The sequence below is a fragment of the Mchenga conophoros genome, linkage group LG10 (genome assembly GCF_057382185.1).
Source record: "Mchenga conophoros isolate Kocher_MC1m ecotype Shallow Benthic linkage group LG10, M_conophoros_male_GT1.1, whole genome shotgun sequence".
NCBI classification, from domain to species: domain Eukaryota; kingdom Metazoa; phylum Chordata; class Actinopteri; order Cichliformes; family Cichlidae; genus Mchenga; species Mchenga conophoros.
The window spans coordinates 21,899,481-21,921,206 of NC_140535.1; the positions used below are offsets into that span (position 1 = coordinate 21,899,481).

Below are 21,726 nucleotides of genomic sequence, written 5' to 3' on the forward strand. Positions count from 1 at the left end.
AGTAGTATAATTCAGGGACGCACACGCCCACAGAGCATCTGCAGCATTGTGCTGCAGCCATGCGCTGCCCTCCTCTGATCCAGGGACAGCTTGAATACCAGCAGCATGGAGCACATGTCCTCTCCCGTCAGATTTCGCAGCAATAAAAAAGGTAAGTCTATAATCCAGTTAATATACAAGTCTACAGAACAAGGCTCCTTCAGAAAGCAACTGGAACTGGCCTACACTGATACTTTCAGCAGATAAAATTTGCTCAGCCAATTTGAAGCTGCAGCCTGTGACAATCCTGCAAGGATTTATATCTCTGTAGGTTATTGTATTCTTAAGCTAATGTTTTCTCATCTTATTTACTGTAATTTCATCAGTTTATCTGTTTGTATAAACAATGGGGGGTTATGGGTCATTTAGTATTTTTCTGCTATTTTTTCCATTTCAGTTCTGCATTTTATTGCAGATTTACTTTTTAGACATCAGGGTGTGTAGTAACGTTAAATTGATTACGTTTTTAGCTTGTGCAGGATGGATGCAGCAAACCTGAATAAATAATTTTTTAATATATATTTTTTCCAATTTGCTCTCCTCAAAACAAAGCTTCAACTTTCTCGGGCAAGGAGGTAGGACAATTTTGTAGAGTAGCCTATAGAAGTAGTGTTTGTTTGAGCTTATGTGTGTGTTTAAGAGTTAAATCTCCAAACCCCAACCCTGTCAGAGCGCTAGAAGCTGGATTAAGCCTACTGCAAAGTTTTGTGGGTAATGAGAGCTGACAGGTAGAGGAATGCCAGATAAACCCTGGTCAATCCAGCAGCACCGTGGCCGGCGCTTTTCTGCATTCCTTTAACCACTTTAAGAGCCCAGGGTGTTTATCTTGGATAAAGCAGGTGGAAATTCCCTATCCTAGCTCCTCATCATAGGGTACAGTCATTTTGTGTGGAAGCAGGTGTGGAGTGAAGTTTTGGAAAACTACAAAATCAGCACAAAAACATACAATTCGGGTTATTTTTAACTAGCTATAGATTTCATGCTGAACGAACCTGAGAAACCGGCACTCACAGCCTTGTGGGTATATCCAGTTTGACCCTATTGTTTACGAACCTCCAGCTTCAAACGGTCTCTACATCCTGCCTGGACAGATGGACGACGGCATTTGTAACGGTATAATGAGATCACAGGTCACACCTAATCAGTGAAGGGTTTAGTCCAACACTGCAAGAAAAGATACGTCATTAGGCCATGTATTCAGAGAGCAACAAACAATCAGACTTTTTAGTTTCCTGGTTATTTTAATTTTAGTAGTGTTAAAGATATCTAAAGAGCGGGAGGAAAATTACAGTGGAACACCAAAAAATCATGGTTTTACTGTCATAGCATTATGATTCATTTACTGCATGACCGGAATACAGATCACCCCCTCATGGCCTCCTTCAATTACCATTTTAATAAATTCCAGCTTCTATTCTTTGTTAAGTTATTTATATCTCCTTGTCAAAGCCTTGTGACACAGAGCTCCTGGGACAGGTGGCTACCCTGGAAATTTAAGTTATTAAGTTAATTCCTCTGAGGACAAAGACAATCTTATTGGTCTGTTGTGAGAAACCTTCTGTCTTCTCACAACAGGCAGTCTGGAGTGTGTAATGTTATGAGATTAACAGGAAGCCTAGTTAGTGCTTATCTTAGGGGAAAAACACCTCCAGTTACTGCTGTTAAAGCCAAAATATCAGCATTACCATTGATTCGCTGAGGTCAGACAGACAGAGGTACAACCATGACCAATGATTGATACACGAATGATGAGTATTTTAATCATGATGCGACTTTTCTTCAGGTTTTAGGATTCGATGTTTCTCCAGCTTACCCATCTTTTTGTTTGACTGCAAACACGAGGCTTAGACAACAATCTTGAGTGAGTGTGGTGATAATCCGTCTATGTTGTGGACACATACATAGGCTGTGGACACATACACAAAGCCACAATGAGAAAAAGAGGCAGATAAGTGAGCTGTTTTCCCCTATCAGATGACCAAAATCAGCCTCAGCCCAGCATCACTGCGGTACCTTCAGGAGAGCACGGTTATCAGCCACATATATCCACACACTCATAATTAGAGAGGGGCTTTCACAAGAGTCCTGTCAGCTGAGGTATATTCGTCTGCTGTGCCTAATTTAAAAAAAATAATATCAGACAGAGGAAAAATCATGCTGCTCTCTGTTTTAGTTGTCCAGTCTGTCCATAAGGGACCAGGAGGACATGCAGTATCCTTATGCCATGAGGGATTTGCCTCTCATGTCTCACTCTGGTGAACAGCACCAGAGACCAGGCCACTATGGAGCAGAAGGCATTGGGAGCCCCATCAACGGGAGACACCTCAGCCTTCCTGGGACTCCCTCTCTGGTCCGCACCATCCCCTTCCACCCCAGGGGCTCTCCAGCAGTCCCTCCCAGGCATAATCACATGGGACTAGATCCAGAATTTCAGCAGCTACCGCTGAGGAGGCAGATTGTTTCTCAGGTGTCTTTGGACTCGCCGCTCAGCCCTTCCATGCGCCCACGTAGCCCCTGGGGACGCTTTGACCCCTACGACTCTCCTGAGGTATGTTTTTACTATTTTATATAATGTCTGGCTGTTTATGTCTCTAAATGTTTGTTGCCTGAACCTCTGTGTTACTTTACTTCGTAGTACATCTTTAAAACCTTACACCCACTTTCAGTACCCGTTCAACAGTTTCCAACTCCTTCATGCAGCTTTCAAAGAAACACAGTTTACGACATCAACTTTCACACAGGGGAAAAAAAAAGCGGCAAGCGAGTTTGGTTATCACATCTGTCTGGTCCTTAAAGAGCATATCAAGCTCTAAAGCTAAGAGGCGTCTATGGTTTCCTTTCTTGTCTGCTCACCGTCGGTGCACCGAAGCTTCTGGGGCAAAGGCAAAGTGAAATGAGGTTTCGTGATCCTTTGCAGTCCAGCTTGTGGCCCAATAGGGATCAGCCTGTGACGCGAGAGTCATGGCTGTTATTGTGACACAATATATGTTTATTTATTCAAGATAATAAGTGCTACAGTATCCATGAGGAGAACGACAGGGCTACTGATAACCAGTTTGGACATTTCAGGCCCATATCTGACTGCTTTATTAACTAAGGAGCACTGAAGCTCAAGGATGTAGAGAGAATTTCTAATTGAAGCAGTAAATATCCCCATATGTGTATGTTATCTTTGTATTTTCCTTCTTTAGGATCAGGACAAGGAGTACGTAGGTTTTGCCACATTACCAAACCAGGTCCACAGAAAAACTGTGAAGAAAGGCTTCACATTCACACTCATAGTCGCAGGTGAGTCTGATTTCTCTCCTGAGGAGGAAGGGTTTTACAAAAGGCACAACAAGTCAAAAATATCAAATATCACAAAAGTTAAGTGATGATAAACGAGTAAAACAAAGTTAAAAAAATATCTTCTTAAGTGGAGATAACGGACATCACTGCTCTGCCAGCGATCATTAAAACACGCCACTGATTAGTGGGAGCGTGGCGTCCATAAATCCTTGTAACTTTATCTGTTGACACAAATTCTTCCGAGGAAGACAGATGATTTATTACCTTACTCAAACGTCTCTGTAGGGGAGTCCGGTCTCGGTAAATCCACACTAATCAACAGTTTGTTCCTCACGGATCTTTACAAGGACAGAAAAGTTCTCAATGCTGAAGGTAAGTATTAGTTTTTCACTTTCTGTATTGGGGGGGTAGACACACAATCTGATGTCACGTGTGTGATCTCATGCGTCTTTGAACAAACTGCGTGCGCTTACAGAGCGGATCAGTCGAACAGTCGCCATCATCAAACACACCGTTGGCATTGAGGAGAAAGGAGTCAAACTGAGGCTCACCATCATAGACACGCCAGGGTTCGGAGATGCCGTCAACAACACAGAAAGGTGAGGTCACGAACTCCTCCTCGCAGTCAAACCAGCTTAACTCGAGCAAGACTTTGGTATTTTGGTGGCATTTGAATTGAACTCGTGAAGCACATACGTAGCCCTTGATTTCATCGCTGACATTGAGTGTCAGTGTGCCTCCAGGTTTCACTCATTCATTTTCTGTTTCTGCATCAGCTGGAGGCACATAGACGACTACATCGACCAGCAGTTTGAACAGTACTTCAGAGACGAGAGCGGGCTGAACAGAAGAAACATTCAGGACAACAGAGTCCACTGCTGCCTCTACTTCATCTCACCGTTCGGACATGGGTACACTGATGAAACGGCGATAACACTGTTCCAACAGCATCAGCTAAACTTTTTCTTATTTTTGCACATTTCTGTATGTGACTATTTTCTCTTATCAGCCTTCGACCTCTGGATGTGGACTGTATGAGGGCACTTCATGAAAAAGTCAACATAATTCCTGTGTTGGCCAAAGCTGACAGCCTGACACCAGCAGAGGTCTGCAGAAAGAAGATGAAGGTAACAGCTCAGTTATACCAATATGTACACACGGCTGCTTCACTGGGTGTTGTTCAACTCTCTGTTAACACAAATATCTAATCAGCCAATCACACAGGAGCAGCTCAATGCATTTAGGCATATAGATATGGCCAAGAGGACCTGCTGAAGTTCAAAGTGAGCATCAAAATGGGAACGAAAGATTATTTAGGAGACTTTGAATGTGACATAGTTTTGGGGGGCCAGAAGGGCTGGTCTGAGTACTTAAGAAACTGCTGATCTAAATGGGATTTTCCCACAGAACCATCTCTAGGGTTTACAGAGAATGGTCTGAGAAAGAGAAAATATCCAGCCCGCAGCTGTTCTCTGGGTGAAAAATCTTTGTTGATGTCAGAGGATAATGGTCAGACTGTTTGGAGCTAACATGAAGGCAACATTAACCCACATAGCCGTTCATTACAGTGAAGGTATTCAGAAGAGCATCTCTGAACACACATGTGGAACTTTGAAGCACAATGTCAGGTTATCACACCAGGTGGCACTGCAGTCAGCTGCGAACAGGAAACTGAAGCTACAATTTGCACAGGGTCCTGAAACCAGACACAAAAAGACTGGAAAAGCATTACCTGGTCTGATCGGATTGAAGCAGTCTTGATTTCTGCAGTTAGGGTCAGAGTTTGGTGTACGCATGGATCCGTCCTGCCTTGTATCACAACACAGCAGGAATTGCAGTGCACCAAGTTGGAATTATTCATGACTCCTTTAATTTCAAACTATGCAAAGCTATCCAGCAGGGCCGATTTGACCCTCTGGCAACCCAGTTCTGTTCTGTAATTGATCTCCAATCTCTGTTATATAGTTTATCTATTTCTGTTACACATCTTCTCCTAATGTGTGTTCATGTGCTCCAGATCAGGGAGGAGATCAAGCAGTTTGGGATAAACATCTACCAGTTTCCTGAATGTGATTCAGATGAGGACGAAGACTTCAAGACACAGGAACAGATACTTAAGGTTCCTCATTTTATTCACGTTGTCATGGTTGAAATGTGTTGTCTGGTCTATTTTAAGGCTGACGGTTTATTTTGGTTTGGGCTTTTTTCTTTGTCGTCGTTGTTGTTGTTGTTGTTTTCTTGCAGAACAGCATCCCATTTGCTGTGATTGGGAGTAACGTACAGGTGGAGAGTAAAGGTCGAAAGTTCAGGGGTCGCGTCTATCCCTGGGGCGTGGTAGAAGGTATTACCCCAAGCCTTTTAATTTTAATTTTACTTTAGTTTTTTTTTTTTTTTATGTTTTTTGGTTTACTTTTACTCAATCATTACCCCTTAGAGTACATTTTGTGTCAGTTGCGCACCTGGCTGTTGTTCCATTTGATAACAAAGAATCCAGTATGATGCGGTAACAATGTTGCTGTTGCATGGTCAGTGGAGAACCCGGCTCACTCCGACTTCCTGCTGCTGAGGAACATGCTGGTGAGGACGCACATGCAGGATCTGAAGGACGTGACGCGGGAAATTCACTATGAGAACTACAGAGCTCAGTGCATCCAGAACATGACACGCATGGTGGTGCTGGAGAGGAAACGCAGGTGGGTGGAGGCAGGATGCACAACACCACAAACCAATATTAAAAAAAACTTGAAAAAAACCCTGTTAAGCACAGTGAGGTCAGATATTTTTGTAATATCTTTGTGTGTGTGGGTCTGGTCTTAGTTTGCGTGAGAAATATCGGGACGGTAGTGAGGCAGACTTTCCTCTGCCTCTGGCCGTCGCTGACACTGAGAAGGAAAGACTGATCTATGAAAAGGATGAAGAGGTGTGTTTCTCTTCATTCATTCATTCATTCATTCATCAACTTAGCTTATGAGTAATCAGACCTGTATTTACTCTCTTATTTTGTTTTTAAGCTGAGAAAGATGCAGGAGGTGCTGGAGCGGATTCAGGAGCAGATGCAGCACAGTCATAGAAGTGGCTGCTGATTCTCACCGTACATCCCTGAAACAGGAGCCAGACGAGGAGCACCCAGAGTCACAGAGGAGGCCTTGGCAATTGGCAAGCTTGAAACTGAGCCTATTTCTAATTGTTCTTACTTAGGATAACTTGCAGTGAGAATCATAGTTGGAATCACGACTTTCCAAAGATACTAGAAAAGATTTCCCTGTTTTTTCCAGATCTAACTCCCGATCTAACCTCCTAATCCTAAACGCCTTTAGAAAAGAAAAATCATGAACTTTATCCTAAAACATTCTATAACTATTAAGGATACTGCAAGGACATGCAAGTCAAAAGCTCAGTATTGCTGTTTGGGAGCATCTCAGCAGGATAACTGATTTGGACTTTGGAATGAGTCACCCATTCGAAAAACCAGAGTGCTCCAACTGTTTTAGTCACATGCTAGCTAAAAAAGGAACACAAGTCAGTGTTTTAAATAGAGTTTATAGACCAACACTATGGCATATGTAAATATAAGATGTGATCCAATGCAAGCAGTCACCCAACTCCTGGATGTGTGGAAGAATTGCTCTCCATTCCTGGATGAGCAGCCTGCAGCTGTACAATGATAATGATGATTGCTGCTGTTCAAGTTTATTTATATAGCACCAAATCTCAATAGCAGTCGCCTCAAGATGCTTTTTATTATAAGGTAAAGACCTTACAGTAATACAGAGAAAACTCCAACAATCAGAAAACCCCCTATTAGCAAACTTTTGGCGACAGTGGGAAGGAAAACCCCTCTTTTAACTGGTGGATCCAGGCTCAGGGAGGGGCTGGTTTGACTGGTTGGGGCGTGTTCATCATGCAAAAGACACACTGATGAACACGCTGACCCAGAATGTCCCAGACATGTTTGATAGGAGACATATTGGTGCTAAATGATAAGGACGTGTGTGAAAATGATCCTGATCCAGAAAGACCAGCTCTGCCCTGACATTGTCCTCCTGAACAGCAGGAGGCACCGCTGCCTCTAGTACAGCTTGGAGCACCTCGTCTTCAGACATCTGTTGCAAAGCAAAGAGTGAAAACATATTTCACCACATAACACTTGCATTTCTTTTTTATGACTGGTAGATTTGTTTCTTTATCATGTGAACATGATCCCTTTATCAGCAACCTCGTTAATGGACCAAAGCTGCCACAAACAAAATAAATACATCATTCATTTGGTAAAGAAGTTATTCAAAACAAATATGTTGATATTTATTTTACTTTTCTTCCGTATTTAAATTTGTAATGAGCCCTCACACTTCTAAATTACTGAAAGCAAAAAGGTTCAACACCTGCGTCTAACACACGATCCCTCTGACATGTGCAGTAGGTGAAAAGTTGCTCCACTTCGATCGACAACCTTTCTAATTTGCATAATGATGCAGAAACACATTACCAAAAAAAAGTATTTTTTTATTTTATTTTATGGTGTTTTTATTTAACAAGTTATTTGTTCATTTAATTTTGATCATGGTAGTTTTAGGCCTCCATATCATACTGCCATCTAGTGTTCACTGTAGCAAAGTAAGTTTTTTTTAATGTTTCAACTTAAACAGTTTTTCATGCTTTTATTTCTTGTGAGTTGACTTGTTTTGTAATTTTTAATATCCAATTTTGCTGTTTTGTAAAAAAAAAAAAAACAAGTAAAAAAAACTGTCTTAAGCCCGTTTAAATTTTTCTTCTGAAAACCACTCACGCAGAAGCAAAATGTGTTGTAAATGTAATAAGATTTATTAAGAATCTTTATTATTTCATCAGCATAATTCTTCATTAATATGTTTTTTTAATCCATTATTATCATGGTTATCTTAAACAGTGGACAGTTAGATCTAAAAGGCAGCCCAAAGTGTACAGGCGATATATAACTTAAAACTTTCTCCATAGGGAAAAGATGTTTTTTATATTCATATATAATATCAATGTAGCATGAGGTCCAAGATTCTGCCCACGTTATATAGTATTGTACATGGTCCCAGAAATAAAACATTAAAACAAAACTTCTAATCAAAAGAAACTAAACAGAATCTACATGCAAAACAAAACAAAAAAAGAAAAGAAACAAGCATTTTTAAAATTTTGAAGATACATACACTCATTTGCCAAAACGTGCATACAATCACAAATTTACAAAACTTTCATACATACATACAAATATTACAAAAACTCAAATATTAGACATTATTAGGTTATCAAGAAAGGATCAACAGCTTTTTTTTGCCCCCCCCCCCCCTACATTTCATGTCTCAGTCCAACTCACAAATATGGAAACCTTACATGTTAAAAAAAAAAAAGGAGAATAAAGAAAAAGAAAAAAAAACGAGTGTGACAGTAATTCTTTGTCTCTTCCATTCGCTCGATGTGTTTTGCCAGAGCTGTCACAGTGTTCAGGAAAACTGAGTAGAGGCACACACAATAGCACCCAAACAGGCTCATACCATAAATCACCTCTGTGTAAAAAAATAACCTGCTAGCTACACGCTCACACACACATTCAATCATGCACAGGGCAAAGGGTAAACACCCCCCTCCCAAAAGAACCTAAACAAAAAACAGAGCCATGCTACAGGTACAATAGGATTAGCTATAGTACAGAATATAAAACATACTGAAAACAGTCACATATACATACGTAACACACGGAAACCAGCAGAGGAGGTGAGGAGCAGAGCCACGCAAGACTGACGACATTATACCGAAGAGAAATCTGATGAAAAGGCTGGCGAGAAGGCTGTGAGAATGCGCTCGCACACGAACACACTTTCGGGTTTTTTTTTAAATTTAAATACATTTGATTTTTTTTTTTTTTAACAAATTTTCTGGACTGCGGCTGAAGATTTGGTGTTCAGCATTTGTCGTACATCTCTTCCAAATTTCTCTTGGAATGAAAAGCTGTATTTTTGGCCTTGCATCGCCCTCCAAAACAAGTAGATAAAGTTATCACTTTATCTACTTGTTTTCACCTGTTCAATCTATGGAAGGTTGTTTCTGCCACTGGAAGAATGTAAAAAAAAATGTTTTAAATTTTTTTATTTCTTCAAAATGTCATCTTGCTGAGCGAAACTTCTGAGAAAGCTGAAATTTCGAAATATTAACCATTTAAAGTTATGTTCTCAGAAGTCTGAACGGCAACATTGTGTTTTTTGTTTTTATTTTAGTGGCATAAACAAGCTTCCATACAGTCATATAATTTTGTTTCGTTCTGTTAAGTTTAAAAAAAAAAAAAAAAAAAAAAAAAAGCATTTTCACAAGCCTCATCACAAGCCTCATCGGAAACTTGTGTGCTGTGTGTGCCTGGGTAACGACAGCAGAGGGAGCTGTTGCGTTACACTAAAGCGGCTGGAAACCTGTTTTCCACAGTGTGCTGAAGGAACATCACTCATCAAAGGGACAAAAGGAAACCTGCCTGACTGTTTGAGAGCAGGTATGCAGACAATTTTCTGCATACAGTCTCGCTCAGCCTTTGGTTGGTTTCAAAATGTCTTAGCTAATAAACAATCCTATTAAAACGCACAAACACGAGCTTCGGAGCAGTCCTAGGAGGTTTCCTGAGGGCTCGTTAAGCCGCTTTAAGCCTCAATAACCACCAGTGTGTGCAGACTTGACGGGAGTTGATGCACTCAAATGACCTGTGGGTAACTGGGCAACTTCTCAGGTTTTGAATCTGGCAGTGAAAGATAGCTGAGAGCCTTTAACATCTTTCTTTAAAAACCCAGCAGAAGGCAAGCTTTTCACTGTGGGTGTAGGTAACCAGATCAAAGCTGACTGCACTGCACGCTCTTCCTACTTTTAACTATTTTTTTCAACAAATAGCTGGAAAATCCCAGTTGCCAGCTTCTGTCCTCAGCTGCTTTTCTGACTCAGCTCCTGCTCGCTTCAAACTTACTGCCCTACTTTTATTTGTGGTTAACATGACACAACTTCTCCACAGGGCCATCAATAACAGACACTACTGTACGCTGACCAAACCGAGCAATCACTGCCCCAATTCTCTGGAGCAAATCGCTGTTTTGGAGTCGCCCTCCAAAATAAAAGCCTTCTGAGGTAGTGGATAAAAAGAAAATGAAAAAATTAACTCCACTGCAGAATTTGCCTTTAAAAAGATGTGCTGTCTCCTTTTTTTGTATTCTGAACTGCAGCGTGTCAGGTTTTTTTTTTATTGCACTACCATCCTCAAATTCTTTTCCTTAAACTATTTGCAAGATGTTTAAAGAATGACTTCGTCTGCCACGTGTCGAACTTAGATCATGGCGAAAGGGGAAGAACAAAAAACTTTCCTGTCGTGTTCCTGGTAGAAAAAACTAAATAACTGCATCAGTACGTGACAATGTTTTAGCCCTAATTAACTATGTAATGTTATGTGATGTAATTGACTGATAAACGGCCCTGCGTGTGATTTATCTGGATGAGACCACTGAATCCAACTCCAGCTCCACCCTTTAAACACAGGAGTGACGTTACACGTCCCACACGAGCTCAAAGTCCTCTCTCTGTCTCGCTGTAATCATTTCCCCTAAATGACTGAATGACCAGTTAAAGTAAATTCTTGATGCCTGAGTGCAAACAGAGCTTATTGTGTTAGTGCCTCTGGCGGTAAAATAAAGAGAAAAGGAAGGAAGATAAAAAGGTAAAACAGAGTTTCTGTGTTTGCGGGGGAGACAAACGTCACAGTCACATTTTCACAAACAATGGCCCGACCTGCTGACTCAGCTTTAATGTAATTGTTCACAAACTAACAGAGCTGTGACTGAAATATCTCAGAAGATATTCATCACACAAAGTCCAGAAACAGTTGATGCTCAAATGTTCACGTGTCTGTCAGAGACTCTGCGACTGACAGGAGATGAAAACTCGTTCTCCTGTCTCACATCCATCGCTACAGGTATTATTGTCTGTTTCAGGCCAGTTTGAGCGTGCTGACGGGAAAGGTTGGGACTGTAACCATGGTGACAGGGTTCAGGACAGTAGCCTGTCCAACCAGCTGTGGGTGGGGGGCCAGCACTGCTGTGGGTTTCCCTAGCGACGGGCTTCCCTGGCTCACCACAGTCGCGCTGTTCACCTGGGCGCCGTTAGTGTTAGTTTGAGGATTGGCCTGGACGTGAGGAAGGGTGTGGTGGGCGAAGGTGTGGGCGATGTGGCCCACCATCGTGGGCTGGGACACAGACATGCCCTGGGGGTAGAGAGTCGGGAGGTGGGATGCCAAAGGAGAGCCCAGGTGGGCCACCGGATGGACGGTGATGTGTCCGATGGGCTGGGCAGTTATTGGCTGGTGAGTGGCGGTGGCAGGGGCAGCCGGAGCCGCTGTGATCGGCTGAGGTGTGGAAGAGTTGGGGCCAGGTGATGGAGCGATATGCGTTAGGTGTTTGTGATTGGTGGGAAGGGCATTATTGACAGCCTGGATGACTGAAGCATGGGACACAGTGGCGTGAGCGATGACGGTGGGCTGGACCTGCATGGCTGGGGGCTGGATAGGATGAGGAGGTGGCGGTGGGGGTTGACCCGGGGCTGGAGCAGGGGCAATGGCTTGAGGTGGAGGAGGACCCACGGGGGAGGCGCTGGTGAGGATAGGCAGTGTGGTGTGCTGGATCGCCAGGTGAGGGGTGATGAGCGGCTGAGCTTGTAAAATGGGAGGAGCCGGTTTGGGGAGGGGCGTGGGAGCAGGAGGGGCGGGAACGTCCTCGTCCATGTCCTGCTCATAATTATCTTCTCCTTCTGCAGATTAGAGCAGAAACAGTGATCACGATATGAATGTTTACGTAAAAGTAAAATTCAAACCACATGTAACGACTGCTACATCCAAAAACAAACTTCTCTGATCACCCTTCTCTCCTGCGATTCAGTTTGAAAACAAACTGCTGCAGTCTGTTCCCTTACCTGAGGCCGTGGACGTGGACGCCTGGTCGTCCTCTGGCTGGATGGTCTGTCTGAGGACTCTGTCGATTTCTATGGCGTCCATGTTCTGGCTGAGCTCGTTCTTCAGCTCGGCCAGCCGCTGCTGCGTTGCGATCTTCTCTCGAGCCAGACGCTCCATCTCGTGCTCGTACTCCTTCTCCTTGCGCTTCAGAGTCTTAAAGGATGACAAAGAGAACAGGTGTAGACTGTTATAAAAATATAATATGTCGTCATATCTGCATTTATGATACAAAAACAGAAAAATGAAAAATGTATTAACCAATTACCAACAACAGGTGAAGTAAGACCAGGAGGCCTCATCCTGCAACCCAAAGAACCTAAAGGATGCACTGGGTCAGATTTATCTGAGGTACACAGGGGGATGCTACATAGCATCAGGCGGGTGCTTTTAATGTTAAGGCTAACTGGCGAGTAGCGCAGTCTCAAGTGAGGCTATCTAAAAAATCATTTACATCAATATGACGACGAGTAATCCTATGGCTGAGTTTCTTTTCAAGAAAAACCTGTCCTTACTTTGTTAGCGCTGACTGATGCTGCCTGGTTTTAAGCAGCTGTTTCAAGTTTGTGCCTTTGAGGGAAGCGTGGGGGGATTTGGCTCTGCGAAACAGTGGAAGTGTGTTAATATGAAACAGACGGGGGACTTTTAATCAACAGCTAACAGCAAAGAAAGGTCAGAGAAAAGGGAAACTCCCTCATTTTGCCTCTTTTAACTAATAACCCATGTGGCTTTTTCAGAATAAACCCAATACTGTTTCAGGTTAGAATTCTTTTTAAATACCCACACTGTAAATAAACAGCATTACAACACAACTTTTCTTCTCCCTGTACTTCTAAACAAACATTATCCATGCTATCCCAGATTCATACACCAGCGGGAAGTCACGCCTGCAAATTCAAGCATGTCCACACTGCTTTAGTGGCATTTAGTCATTTACCTAAGCTCCTCCCATTTCTTGGATATCACGCTAGTTTTTTTTCTTGAGGCCAGAGTGAGAGAAAACACCCTCCTGTCTATTATCAACCCCAAATCACTTTGGGGTTGATAATAGTTCCTAATTACTGCTACAGTTCTGTCACTGGATTACTGAAATCTGTTAATAATAAATGCGTTACTTTCTAGAGCACCGCCATGCAGCAAGAGTGAGCTGAATGTGTTTGTGGAGGAAAATGAAATGATTATAAACATGGCAGGAAACGCAAGAAGAACGGAAGCTTCATGGAAAGATTTAGGAAGAAAGAGCAGAGCTTTCCCAGCCCCGCCACACCATCGTCGTGACCCAGTTTCTGTGTAGGTCAGCTGACGCATGAACTCCAAACACTATGACAGGCTAAGGACATTAAGGCAGATTACTGATGAGGAATGACGCATGGGAGGAGGTAGAGGGGAAGGTACGGGCGGGGAATGGGAGGAGAAAAGTAGAATAGTATGTTGTGTGCAGCTGATTAATTCTGGAAACTAAATATCTGGTTGAGATGTTGAATAGCCAGCATGAAAACTTGGAGGGAAAAAAAAAGGCTTGGCAGAAAATGGCTTCCTGTCCTAATGAAGGTGCAAATGATCCTCAGTGATGTATCAGACTGTCTCAGAGCGCCACCTCTTCCAGTATAACTGCTGAACAAATCCAGGAGGTATTAGGCGCTTGCCACTTGCACTTTATTCTGGCACCCACCACGAGGGTTTTAACTTTGAAAACAGAAGGAAAATCACAAGGATTGTAAGACAAATCAAATCTTAAGGTGGGTTTCAAATTACAATACTACAGCTAATCAAATGGTTTGAAATAACAGACTTCTGCTAAGTAAGGTAAATGTGTGCAGACCTGTCATGATTATGTGTGCATTCACCCCCCGAGGCCCATTTAGAGCCAGCATAGGCTTGTTTGTGGTGGTCTGATTGCTGGTAATTGTGCCACTGTTACGGAGGACATTGCTGATAAATGTATATCACGGGTATAATTGTCTTTTTTGTTGTGGCTGTGTTTATCTGACAATTAGCGCAAACACGAAGCGAACCGCCGAAAGGATAATAAACAAAAGGGAACTGAGGTAAGGCTGGAAATACAAGCGAGATTACACAAAATGAGCATATGGGGACACATGATCTTACTGCAGGAAAAGCTGTTTACTCTCTGCAGGCACGTGATGGCCTCACACGCGAACCCACCTTCCCCACAGCCCTCTTTAAACAGTTCACATGGTGCAGGTTAGTAGCACTCAAATCACTTAACAGCTCAACACCGCTCACACCAACGCCCTCCCGTCTTTGTGCGTCCACGCACGCAGTTGTGTGAAGCCTGATCGTGCGAGCAGTTTTAGAGGTCATAAGCGACGAGGAGGCAGTGCTGGAAATTACAGCAAAAATCAGTTCCAGTGATTTGTCAGCATAGGACCAGGTTACATTTACAAATCACATGTAACCACACAGTTAAACAACACTGGTGCTTTTGCACTAGAGGTTCTGTGTGTACGCAGTGTAAAATTATTATTAATGATGTTAACATGAACGAGCTGGCATCAATCAAAACATTGATCTGGGCTTCAAAGCAGGCCTTTGGGAGGTACTGGTGAATTTCATTTGATGTTGAGGTAACGATTTATGAGTTTCCAGCTCCAATTTTGAACTGAAGTCAGTTCAGTGCAACCTTACCGAACCCAACTCAGCAATCCAAGATTGACTGTTAAAGTAAACATTAGCAAAAGAGTAAAACTTATCTGTAACCAATGCTGTGGCTAAATAAACCATATGCAGAGCACTGACCAGTTTGTCTGTGAATGTGCTCCAGTAGTGCTTTTAAGTGCAAAAACAAACAAACAAAAACCAAGCACCGTATCACGAGTGACACAGTAATAGTTTCATTGCACTACAGAGCAAACCAAAACCTGTTTTTCCATGATTTTCAAACTACTACTGGAATGTGAAGTCAGCTACGACATCCGACTTCTAAGGTGAAGGCATAACTACACACATAAGCACAAACGGTCCACAGATAGTACAGAGTCACTGCCTTAACAAACTTCATAGAAGTCTGTGGATTTCTGTGTTTTTCGCCATTTGAGAAGCAAAAGTGGATCGTCATCTTTTTATTGATACTTTAAACCCCACTAACCAAAACATAAATGGTGATTACACAGTGGAAACATTACATGACATAATGTTTTATATGCATGCAGTGTAACCAGGGATTACTGTAAATACTACACGTCATGCTGTAGAGCAGCGGTGAGACCAGTATAAATACTGCATACCTATTATCAGTGTACTTACAACAAACTTGGCCAGTCAATAAACAATTAGCCAGTTGTTTATTGACATTAGTCATTACTGAACTCCTTTAGCTAAAATTAGTATCCAAAGAAACATAAAAGCATTTGATACATAAAAAAACTCTGAGTAGAGCACATTTAGGGGCAGCTTTCTGTTCTGATAAAAATGCATGTTGTCGTCACAAATTTGAAGCTTGTTTTAACACAGATTTTGGATGGATCAGCATCTCTGGCTGTGCAGTGAGAAACGTTACAGAAGCCAACCAAAGCAGATGCACTTGCAGGCGGTCTTCCCCTGACCCAGCAGCATATCATCTATGTGCAATACGCATAGTAGGTCAGATGTTGATTGAGAAGGAAATTGAATCGGCATGGAGTTCACCAACATGGAGCTCAAAAGATGCCGGGATGAGAAACAATCAATAGCTGTAGTGGACATTTTAATGCGCCTGTCTTCTCCACTGCATGCACTAAACTAAAAGACAAACAAAAGCACGAGTAACCCACTTTAATCAAATGCGTCCGTTTTAACAGTATTTTTGACACTTCTGCAAAGTGTTACTACACACATACAACATGTAACCATAGATCTGCGGAGCTCCACGTAGCATTAACGCACTCCAGTGCTGGAGATGTGACACTTAATTGACACAGCAGACTCTTTGAAATACAAGGACTTCCGAAGAACTGCAAGTGTGTCCGAAGTGCGAATGTGCATCCATGAACATCATTTCAAGGTCTTCTCGCATCAACCCAGACACCATTAGTCCTGCACTAAATCACCAAGGAAGCAGCTGCCACCCATAGCTGTTTCCCTGGCAACCCCATTTGTGAGGATTTGGCTGCTTGAGCAGCAGTTTGTAAAAAACATAAGGAGCCCTCTAATTGGGTGAAGCGCAGGGGCAATTACATATAAGGAGTGATGCGACTGGATGTTTGCCAGTCGGGTGCTCTTGGATCCCTCCCAACCCCCCTCCTCCTCCTCTTTCTTCCACACTTCCATCCCACACTCCCCTCTCCTCCTCCTCCTCCCCACATCCGCCACTCCCTCAAGACCCTTCCCCCCTTATTCTCCTGTGCTTCATCTATCGCTCTTTTATCCATCCTCATTTCAGAAAGTTCCTTGTAATAAAAAAAAAAGGTGCAAATGACTCAGGTGAGATGAAATTTGCCCCGGAAGGTTTTTTCTTAATCATATGTAGGGCTGGGCCATATTATACCGTTCACGGTAATACCGGTATAATGTTAGGCAATGATAGGAAAATGAAATATCGCGATAGAATGGGAGTAAAACGCGCATGCGCAGTGCCTTTGTTTTCATACGCACATGGCCGATTGTTGAGTGAAACAGATGAACCAGAATTGGTTTGTAAAAATGGTGCAACTTCCGTGATGTGGAACTGGTTTGGTGTTTGTCCGTCAGATACACAACAAAGCACATTTTTTTGCAGAACATGCAAGCGGCCGTTGTTATTGTCGTATTTGTCGGACTAAGATGCTCTTAAATCTGGGAGTAATCTGGGTCCTAAACTCCGTATGCTTCAGGTCAAACAACACTGCAGCATCACTGAGAGTTAAAAACTGTCTAAATTCTTTCATCTTTAATAAAACGATCAGCATTGCTGCTTTACCAGGTGTAACTATAAAGTTTAACTTCCAGGCATCCATGAAAACAAAAGTTATTACATTTAACGGAGTTAGAAGTTAGCAGGAAGCTAGCGGAAGTTAGCTCGCTAGTTTCGCTAGTTACCTAAGCATGATATTGCATGTTCTGACTGAGAGATTTCTGAAAAAAATCAAACGTACAGCTCTGCTATCACTTCCAACATAAATGAAGACAGGAAACTAAACAGCAGTGACGTTTGTAGGGTTACTGAAGTTGGGCTAGCTGGTATATAATGATGTGCTACGTGATCGCTAGCGACACAGCTATGTTAGCATAACATAAACAGTGAAGCTGGAGGACGAACACTAACACTTTTCCACTTATAAAAGTTAACGTGAAGGTTCCTCATGGTTAGAAACAAATGCAATCGCATGGCAGGATGCTGTAAACGGACCAAACTTCAGTCAGGAGAACAACTGAGATAATCCATCCACAATACGAGGTTAGTCATTAATATACTGCAACAACATGGGAATAGAGCAGCTGCCAGAGAATTCAACATTAATGAATCAATGGTACAGAAGTGGAGGAAGCAAGAAGAATGAGTTTAATAAAGTTTGATTTATCTGACTGCTTTGTTTCGCTTAATGTGCCTTATAATCCTGTGCACCTTATGGTCCGAAAAATGCGTACTGCACACTGCAGTTTAATGTTGCAAAGCACCTCTTTTTAACTTCAGTGGATATTATACATGGTTATGCTCAGGATATGTCAGCCCATTTCTACTGGAAATGCCTTTTGGTTAAACTTTCAGCAAGGAATTTGCATTTGCACTGTTACATTTTTATAAAGCTTTAATGTACATAAAAACCAGCTTCTTATTTAAGTGAAAATAAATGGAAGGTTGTCTTTTTGCGCTAGTAATGTTGTGGAGTTGTATTTTGTCTCGCATCAATTATATCGTCGGTTATATCGTTATCGCAAATTTTCAAATATATATCGTGATAAATATTTTTGGCCATATCGCCCTGCTCTAATCATATGCATCTGTAATCTGATATGAGGACAAGGCAGCAGGACTATCCATGTCTTGAAAGCACCTGTGAGTGCTCCATCATCCATAACTGCTGACAGAAAGACCAATATGACCAGAATTTGACTCGTTTAGTCTTGCATCTGGCACACTCCCTCATGCAGACAAACACGGAGGAACGGACTCACTACAGTGCCCCGGCCACCTGCCGCCTGTTGCCATAGTTACCAAGTGCTTTAAAGGCAAGAGACAGCGGGGTGACACAGGACGAGACGGACACAGATGTGGATAAGAAAAGGCTGGGACAAAGAAGAGCTGATATAAGTGCATGCGCCGCTACATTAGCGTAAACACTGAGCCCATCACTGCCCATCTCCTTCTCTCTGCAATCTAGGGATGCAAAGCTACTGGAGTGGGTGAGCTGTGGTGACATCATCGGCCTTGCGCTAGCCATGTGCTCAGGTCTCACATGGCTCCGCGAGAAGGAGGGGGAAGAGGTTTGCAGGTTCACATGGGGAGAGGTGAGAAGAGAAAAGGACGAATGTGCATTAAGGTCCTGATTATGATCGCTGTGCATGGAAACACCATCATCAATCATTTGAGAAACCTGGATGTGCTACCCGGAGTACTAAAACACCATCTCCAGTTTCTGTTTTTGGCTCAGACCATCGAAGCTGAGATGAAATCACGACTCGCCTGCAGGCAGACGATCAGAAAATTGAAAACTGTTATGAGCGTGCACGGAGGGATATAAATAATCAGGCTTTTTATGCTTCATGGAGAAAGAAAAAAAAAGAGAAGACCGGGTGTTTGTACGCATCTAAACGCAGTCATTCACCTACAATAAAGCCAGCAAATATTATAAATCAGAGGAGAGTATGCCACAATGAAACCATCAAAGGAAAACAGAGGAAAAGTGAAGCAATTCATCAGCCTCAACATAGTGTGATAAAGGAAAAGCATCCCTCTAAGATATTACCCAACCAGCTCCGCAGTACAGTGTGGGCTGGGGAAAATACTGCAAGCAACGCTGACATACACTAGCCGTGTGTCTGTAAAGCTAATGATTACTCTGCTTCTCCACAAAACTTCAAATGTCTTGCTGTGTCTGACAAATAGCCCCAAATCCTAAAATATCTCATTTATAATCCTGCAAAACGGATAAAAAGCAGCCGATACTTAATGTTTTTCTGTTTGTGCACACCCCCTCAAATATACTGATATGGCTAAATGATTTTAAAGTCACTGAATGTTACACGATCACCTAGAGGGATGGTCTTTCAAATAGTTCTGCAATTAAAATAATAATAAAAAAACAACAACAAAGTTTATGCAACTTCTTCTTCCCATCAGTATAACTACTGCCAGAATATCGAGACAAGTTAAACTGGAGGTGAAAGGTTGCAAACTGTGTGTGCAGTGAGGTTAAACACTGCTGTACAAACAGGGCACACATGAAAGGTTAGACTACAGACATACTGACTCACCTTTCACCCATACTAACAACCCGCTTTTCACTGTATATTACCTCTAAAGCAAGAAACGTGTATCTAATATGTGCTGTTTGTGTTTCCTCAAACGCAGCTAGGCTCTGCCTAACAACCATCATCATCTTAAAGATGGCCTGAAATCCCTCTGCGCTCTGCTCCCTGGAGAGCAGCCCATGAACTTGCAGTCATCTTGTTTTGAATAAATTCCCTCATCTCACGCCCTAATTTAGCTCCTTCCACTGACTTTCCGCTGCGTATTTCATTGGACTCAAAATCTTAAAGCTTACACTGCAATAAAGTAACCCCCTACATAGACAGCAGCTCCAGCCTGACATCTATTTCTGCTAAAAAAAAAAAAAGTACAAAAGTCCTCATTTGTCTACTTTTGCAGACCGAAAACTTCCCTCTTGGGGCTATACAGTCGTCCCTTCACCCAAGTACCATCAGCCTCCTGCCTCGATGTGCAACGTTAGATCTTCTAACAAAAAAAAGTTGCCATTTTATCCTTTCATGTTATGTAGTTCCCACAAGATTTGCTGTGATGTGATGCAAGTCCAGGTGTGCTGTGGGACTTTGTGACAGCCTTACATTATTACTGCAATATACACGAAAAGTTAAGAGTGAAATGTTGAGTTGTTGTACCAGTAGTTTTTAGTTTAAAGCATAAAAATAAGTTAATTCAGTTGCTGAATGAAGGGAATTAGAAGAAGACACACCAAAGGCCCTGACTGAGAGGAGGAGAGTAATACGAGTGATGTTCTTGTGTAACTAACAAACAGTGCAAATTGGCCACTGCAAATTAGAAAAAACTAACTGTCAGTGAACAGTCTGGAGACAGCAACCCGTGTTACTTCAGCTGAACTGGAAAAGGAAAAACCCTGAGCCCAAGAACGCCATCTGTCAGAGAAAGTGCCAGGTGTTAACACTAGGGCTGCCACGATTAGTCGACTAGTCACGATTACGTCGACTATCAAAATCGACGACGACTGATTTAATAGTCGACGCGTCATTTGAAGCTTTGTAAGATCACAAAAGACGCAGGAATAAGTAGTAGGATTTAAGAGTGTAATAACAGACTGAAACAGAAGATGGCAGCACTGCATGTACAAGGATGCCAGCTGCCGTTAAAGAAGCAGCTCTGTCCCAGAATTCATAGCGCAGCCCAGCTCAGTTTCCAACAATGGCGGCAGCTAGTTAAACGTTTAACATATTTTCAGGCGAGAATGTAGCTGTGTAAACTTCAAATATCTGCTCAGTTTATCAAGACACCGCATACTTTCAAAAGCGCTCCGACGTCTCAGAAAACGGCCCCGGCTAGCTCGATAGCTAGCCGGGGGCATGGCTCACTAGAGCCCGTGAGAACACCGGACTCCCGGCGTCACCGCCGGCTTTCGCTACTCAGGTTAAACATGTTATATAAGTCACTTAGATAACTTAAAAATGTTATTGTTTGGCTTTTTTTTTTTTTGTATTTTTTTTGTTCCTGAGTAAATCGGTTTGTCTGAGATTAAAGTTATAGATTTTACACAGCTGAATAAACGTCAAGCAGACAGCTGGTTATCAGAAGTGTGAGATGCTGGAGAATATACTCCGGTGTCCTGTTATATTTTAGATAGCAAGGAGTTTATTAAACTTCACCGAAACAATCTGCAAATTTCATTACAATTTAATAAACTATCATCTTGTCTTTATTTTTAGTTAGCACATACCTTAAACACTTAAAGCTGTAAGCTAATGATAGTTATATAAGAGCAGATGCTGCTGGTGCAATAAGCTGTACGCTTTACGTTCAATGGATGATGATCTGATTAGTCGACTAATCGCAAAAATAATCAGTGTCTAGTCGACTATCAAAATAATCGTTTGTGGCAGCCCTAGTTAACACTGTGCCAAACCAGGCTAAAAAAAGACTTGTAGCTCTTTTCCATTAGTACCTACTTGGGTCAGCTTGGCACAGCTCGACTCGGTTTTTAGGCTTGTGTCCTTTAGCTGGTACCAGGTATTTT

At 42.3% G+C, this 21,726-nt stretch overlaps 2 protein-coding genes and 1 long non-coding RNA gene across 8 annotated transcripts in view; 1 reads left to right on the plus strand and 2 right to left on the minus strand.

Annotated features, from left to right (window-relative positions):
• Window positions 1-1,147, minus strand: part of LOC146565902 (uncharacterized) — a 28,612-nt gene extending 27,465 nt beyond the window's left edge. Inside the window, exon 1 of the long non-coding RNA XR_014894172.1 lies at window positions 1,032-1,147. This is a non-coding gene — a long non-coding RNA (uncharacterized LOC146565902). The remainder of the gene's footprint in view (window positions 1-1,031) is intronic.
• On the plus strand, window positions 1-8,550 carry septin4a (septin 4a). The gene is made up of 13 exons (XM_085289336.1): window positions 1-151; window positions 592-614; window positions 2,213-2,587; window positions 3,231-3,327; window positions 3,613-3,699; window positions 3,803-3,926; window positions 4,104-4,238; window positions 4,337-4,454; window positions 5,345-5,446; window positions 5,572-5,668; window positions 5,858-6,020; window positions 6,145-6,247; window positions 6,339-8,550. The coding sequence occupies exons 1-13, from the start codon at window positions 106-108 to the stop codon at window positions 6,408-6,410; spliced, it is 1,542 nt and encodes a 513-aa protein (XP_085145462.1). The 5' UTR covers window positions 1-105; the 3' UTR covers window positions 6,411-8,550.
• Window positions 8,128-21,726, minus strand: part of mntb (MAX network transcriptional repressor b) — a 22,630-nt gene continuing 9,031 nt past the window's right edge. For all 6 annotated transcript variants that reach the window (XM_085289333.1, XM_085289330.1, XM_085289332.1 and 3 more), the window contains 2 exons: window positions 12,289-12,481; window positions 8,128-12,126 (listed from right to left, as the gene is read on the minus strand). In XM_085289333.1, coding sequence (XP_085145459.1) covers window positions 11,312-12,126; window positions 12,289-12,481 — 1,008 coding nt within the window. In that variant the 3' untranslated portion in view covers window positions 8,128-11,311. The remainder of the gene's footprint in view (window positions 12,127-12,288; window positions 12,482-21,726) is intronic.

Excerpts from the sequence above, each read along its gene's own strand:
- septin4a (XM_085289336.1), top strand. The coding sequence starts at position 106 with ATGGAGCACATGTCCTCTCCCGTCAGATTTCGCAGCAATAAAAAAG. Across the intron at positions 3,927-4,103 it reads GCCGTCAACAACACAGAAAG|CTGGAGGCACATAGACGACT; the intron begins GTGAGGTCACGA and ends TTTCTGCATCAG. Across the intron at positions 4,239-4,336 it reads ATCTCACCGTTCGGACATGG|CCTTCGACCTCTGGATGTGG; the intron begins GTACACTGATGA and ends TTCTCTTATCAG.